Source organism: Herpailurus yagouaroundi, unplaced genomic scaffold, assembly GCF_014898765.1.
Source record: "Herpailurus yagouaroundi ecotype Mexico unplaced genomic scaffold, PumYag 166, whole genome shotgun sequence".
Lineage (NCBI taxonomy): Eukaryota > Metazoa > Chordata > Mammalia > Carnivora > Felidae > Herpailurus > Herpailurus yagouaroundi.
Genome location: NW_024412407.1, coordinates 4,879,457 through 4,885,456, shown reverse-complemented (window position 1 = coordinate 4,885,456; position 6,000 = coordinate 4,879,457). Strand labels below are relative to the sequence as shown.

The following is a 6,000-nucleotide window of genomic DNA, read 5'->3' as shown; positions in this document are numbered from 1 at the left end:
GATATTACATTAAAAAGGAGTGTCCTTACAGGCAGTTCTGTTCTGAATAGACTTTAACTGGAAACACTTTGAGGAAATAAGATCTTCATTTAACAGTCAAGAAAAAAAAAAGACATCAACTGGATGTCACAAAAATTATCAAGGAAATGAATTAAAAAATAAATTTCATTTGAAAATTGAATGTCCTCAGAAATACCATTAAAGGATTCTTATGTTTCTCCAAATCACCCCTTCTACATTCTAGTACAGGTCCTTATTTGATGCATCTAAATAAAATTTTAAGAACTCTTTTATGAAGGTTTAGTGATTTTACAATGTATATAAGATTGTACTGTAAACTAGGAGGGTTGAACAGGGTGTAAAAAAAAAAAAATCCACAAAGGATAAAGGAATAGATAAACATAAAGATATTTTCTATTAAATGTTAATTATTCATTTGTACTCATAGGATGATTGTTCTAGTAGCCAAAAAGCTTTCAGTTCAGTTCTAAGCTTAGAGGCAACATATACCTGAATCAGGGCCGGAAACCAAGGTTTTCAAATGGCAACGTGTCTGTTCCAAGCTACATAATCACAGCAAGCTGCTAAGCAACCAGACTAACAAATTTATTACAAAAACCTCTCTAAACTAAGAACAAAACTAAAAGAATAGCATTAAAACTGACAGGAAGAGTCTGGAAGTCCTGAAGATGCCCATGACTTAACAATATGACAAAATAGGCATATATACCCAAATGCTACAGGGCAGGAGCAGGGCATTCGGTAGCTTATTCAAATGATGATTTCCTTTGGCCCCTGTAAAAATGGGAAGAGACTGATCAGTTTTAACGTAGGGCATTGATTTCCGTCATCTCAGCACTTAATCTATGTATTCTGAGACCTTAAGACCGTGAATTCGGTACATAGGAAAACTATCTGCCCAAGAACGCAGAAAAGGAAAATTTCACAATGCAACTAGAGTATTAAAAACTGGCTTAAAAAAAAAAAAATCAGAGGGTTTGATGTTTTAAATGACAATACAATAACCTGATCCTTTCTTCCCTTTAAAAGAAATCCTCACATTTTCTCAGGTTCCTCTAGCCCACTATTCTTGCCTATGTTCTTTATGAATACCACTCACTAGAGTGAGTGAGGGTTGTGGAGGTACTCTCTTGAAAACACGACCCGATTCCTAAAAAGACTAAAGACACAAACAACCTACCGGGGATATCTCCTGATCACAGTGTTACCTCCTACAACTACCTGGACCTACATTATTCTCCACACATGCTGCCTGGTACCCAGGAGATCACTGTTTAACTGAACTCCCAGTGCTCTGCTATAAAACAAAGAGGTAACCCTTAACTGCCAGACTGTCAGAGTCTCCAGATTTAGAGTTTTATGAAGAACTTATGAATTGTTTTCTGTTCTTCCCTCTCAACACCAGACATTCCCTAAAATTCAATCCTCCAGTCTCTAGAACTTCTCAAGCTATCCCATGTTAGTCACTATAGCTCTCCAGACAATCACCTGCTCCTGAACACAGCCTCTCTCCTAACGCCAGTTCTGTAACTCTCAATTTGCTTGGGATGCCCTGGAGGTGTAGCCTGATTCTGAGACTTTGTTGTATCCTTCCCCCCATACATATTATTAGCAACTACTCTATCCACTCAACTACCCTACCGACTCTCAATTTTCATTTCCTTATTTTTATCATTCACTCAGTTCCAAACCCCAGAATCACCCTTGTTACTCCCCTCTAACATCTGTGGACTCTTCTCTCATGTGTTTTATACCCATCCCCTCATCACTGGCAGGGCATCATCACTCATTTCAACTGACCTATCCCCCACTGCTGTGTGTTGGCATTCAGACACACACACACACACACACACACACACACACACACACACACACCCCTTGCGCTCTAATTTAACTTTACCATGTTTTGGGGCACCTGGGTGGCTCAGTTGGTTAAGCATCATTTGAGCCCCATGTTGGGCTCTGAGAGGACAGCTCAGAGCCTGGAGCCTGCTTCAGATTCTGTGTTGTCCTCTCTCTCTCTCTCTCTCTCTCTCTCTCTCTCTCTCTCTCTCTGCCCCTCCCCCATTCACGCTTGGTCTCTCTCTCTAAGAAAAACAAAAAACTTTACCATGTTTCTACCCTATGTCCTGGGTAGACTATACATGTAAGAAGAAACCTTACCTTTGGCACTACTGTACTACACACACACTCAATATTTAAAAATAAATATTTGATAAGGGCACCTGGCTGTATTAGTCGGTAGAGTTGTGACTCTTGGATCTCGAGATTATGAGTGTGAGCCCCACATTGGGCATAGAGTTCAATCAATCAATTAATATTTGCTAAATGAAAATCAGAGAACACACACACACACCCTTGATTCTACTGTCAAAAGAATTTCCATTCTACCTCAACATCAATGTGTAATATAGATGAAAACTGAAAAAACGGTTTAAAAAAGGGGTTGTTTGTACAGAAGCCCTGGGATCAAGTTTTAGTTCTTCTATTTACTAGTATTACCTTGGGTAAGTCAAATTCTGAGATTCATCTATAATTGGGAACAGTAATAGTGCTCCATTTACCTCACAAAATATCACCAATTCATGCAGGTAGAAGTTTTATAGTGTATAAACTGAACCTTACTATTAAAATATAGGATATTAGAAGGGTGCCTGGGTGACTCAGTCAGTTAAGCATCCCACTCTGGATTTCAGCTCAAGTCATGATCTCAAGGTTTGTGAGTTCAAGCCCCATGTATGGCTCTGCCCTGACAGCACAGAACCTGCTTGGGATGCTCTCTCTCTCCCTCACTCCCTCCCTCTGCCCCTCCCCTGCTCACTCTCACTCTCTTTTAAAATAAATAAATAAACTTAAAATAAAATAAGATATACGGTATTATAGTGAGTATGACGTTTTTTGTTTTGGTCTGATAGTTGTCATTTACATCCTACCACAGTGATTACCAAATCATAGCTGGAACCCAGACCAAGAAGAATGGAGAAGATAGCAAAAATCTGACCAGGTCTAGGCTCTTTAGCAAGCTGTTTTACATGAGGCTTGTAGCATATGAGAATAGTTTTTCCTCTAACACAGGTTTACTTAGGGTAATCCAAAAACAGCACTAGCAAAATATAATCCTCTTCTCTTTATATGCTAGGGGACTATGTATTTTTATTAACGTTCTATAGAAGTGACACTCAGGAGTTATTTATAGATGACAAAAATATCTTTCTGCATCAGTACTAACTCTGATATCTCAGCCAAATTGTAACTCAAAAAGCTAAAATTCACTCATCCTATTCAATGTCAATTAAAAATGGTCTTAATTTTCCTGCCGGGTCACATTTTCACCCACATGAATACTCCTTTATTTCTCTCCCTTTATTATTTAGCTCCATAGCTAGGAGATACACTAATGTGAAAGGAAACAAAAACAAAGTCATATTGTACTACATTGCTTTGCAGCTGTAAAACAGCTGTCACTTTTCACTACAGAGGCAGCTGCCTTTTGGGAAAGCTGAAATGATCCCTGTGTGTAGCAAGGAAATCAGTTTGTGGAGCACTTTAAACAAAAAGGTGCTAGAGAATCTCAGCTGTTATTGATGAGAAGCCCCAGAGGTGGAGAAGTCACTATGTTACAGATTCCCAATCTGTGAGTATCCCTAAGGGAGCAATTTCACATCACCAGAAAAGAGTCTCAGCTTGATGTGATTGCTTTGAGTCCCCAATTTAATTTCAATCACCCAGCCAAGAGACAGACATCATCCTTCAGAATAACAGACTATTATAGATCTTAACTGCAGAGTATCCTGGGAAAAGTCTCTATCCTCTTCTTCCTCCTAGAAACAACATTATTAAGAGACCTATACATCACATTTTAGATGCATCAAGGGTGTTAAATATTGTAAGACAAAGCAATAGAAGGTTGTCTGAGTTTTCCAGGAAAGAGTTTTAATGAAAAACATCTCAGGAACATTACTAAACCTGGAAATTCTCAAGAATTCAGCAATACAGGTTCTCCCCTGCCAAAGAAAACCATTCCCTAAGACAGTCTCAACACTGTAAGATTCTTTCATATGAAAGCATTTCAGAGCAATTCCTCTTCCCAAATGTCCAGCTTCTGCTTCACTATATCAGAAGCCTCTACACAACTGCCAGGCAGAAGGAGTATCTTGAAACCAAATGTTCTTAAGAGCAAATCAATTGCAGAAAGAGTAAACAGAATGTTCTCAGTCCAACATGAATGAAGACTAAAATAAAGAGATGAGTTGAATTATTTCTTAGAAAATTATTACCAGTTTAAGATACTAAGTTTTCTTTCTTGTTTTTTTTTTTTTTTCTGATTCTGTAGATTCTTCCCATTCTGCAGTTTCATTCTTCAAGGTCTAGTGTAAGTCTTACCAATTTCACTAAAGCATTCCCTAACAATTTCAGTCCAAAATTGTCTCTTTATTATCTCTAACACTCATTTGGCAGATATAAAACACTGCATCATACTGTAAATTTTCTAAGTTCAAAACAATGTTTTTTTAATAATGAAACTAAAACCTCATCACCCTAAACAATTACAAGCATCTCCTTATCTAATCTTTGTCCATTATATACTCATATTTCATAATATTGCAATCATAGATTGATAGAATTTTGTGTTTTGCTCTCCTCTTTCATGTTTCCATTAAGTTACAAAAAGTTGATTAGCAATTATTTAACCATTCTCTTCTTTGGGTATTCATGTAATTTCCAGTTTTTCTGTTACATCTACCTGTAATCCCTTGCATGGTTACACCCTCACCTCCTGCAGGGATTTATTCAAATGCCATTTTCTCAGTGAGGTCGTTACCCAATTTTCAACTGTAACCTATCCCTCCAACACCTCTGCTTTGTTTTCCTCCAAAGCACTTATCTCCATCTAACATATGTATATATTAACTTATTTAATTGTTTGTCTCCCCAGTAGTTTAAATTCAAAGAAGGCACAGATTTTTGTCTGTTTTGTTCATTGCTGAGTCCCTGGTGCCCCCAATAGTGCCTGACAGTTGGCAAATAACTAATATATATTCACTGAATGAATGAACATTGCTGTGAACATTTTTTTTCTTCAGGTGGCTGAAGAAACTATTCCTTAGAATAGTTTCCAAGGCTGGGATGACTATATCGCAGGGTAAAAAACCTCTTATAGCTCTTGATAAATATTGCCAAAATATCTTCTAAAAGGGCTATACTAATGTAAAGTATAGTGTAGAGGCCTACTAGATTCACCACAGTTTATCTTTTTAAGTTCTATCGCCCCATATAAAATGCAAGCTCCTTTAAGACTAAATAAGATTGTCTTGTACTTATATTATGCACTGAATAAATACGTGAATGATTAAGCTATAGGAAAAGCGCCTTCTCAACACTTTCACGAAGTCGAAAAGCTCACCCCACACACTCAAGAGAATGATAAGGACACTTCCTTTAAAAAAGGAAAAAAAAAAGGCTTATCTTCTCACCCACCCCGCGTCGCTAAACACTCCTTCTGCCTACGAACGAGTGCCAGCGAAGAGAAATGTACGTGAAATTGCAAAAGTAAGGCCTCGTTGTTCCTAATTAGGATGGGACGGGCAAGATGTCATTGCCTCCGCCCACCTACCTAGATAACACGCAGCCCACAAGAGGGGCTCCGCTTCAAGCCACCCCAGCCTCTCAAATACCAGGGCTTCCTCCCTTCCAAAAACCCATGCTCCTCCGAAGAGAATGGGAGTATTACCCCACCCACTCCCAAACTCTGTATTTAAGTGAAAGTCACTTCTTTGGGGGGTGGTTCCTGCCCAGTTCAAGCCATCACCTCAAAAAGACGTCCCCGGCTTTCCGCAAAACACAGCGGCGAAAAAGAAACCCTCCACTCCCAGCCACCGCCCCTTCGGGCCACTGCCTCCCCCGGCCGGTGGAGACCCTCAGAGGAGGGGCCGTAGGTGCCGGCCTTCTCCCCCACCCCCGCGGTGGCCATGCTCACCA

General features: G+C 39.2%; 1 protein-coding gene across 4 annotated transcripts in view; it reads right to left on the bottom strand.

The window, feature by feature from the left end:
• Positions 1-6,000, bottom strand: part of RACGAP1 (Rac GTPase activating protein 1) — a 29,182-nt gene that overhangs the window by 22,999 nt on the left and 183 nt on the right. Inside the window, exon 2 of one of the 4 annotated variants that reach the window (XM_040488190.1) lies at positions 731-795. The exons of the other annotated variants lie outside the window; for them this stretch is intronic. Coding sequence (XP_040344124.1) covers positions 731-759 — 29 coding nt within the window. The 5' untranslated portion in view covers positions 760-795. The remainder of the gene's footprint in view (positions 1-730; positions 796-6,000) is intronic. 4 annotated transcript variants of the gene reach the window in all.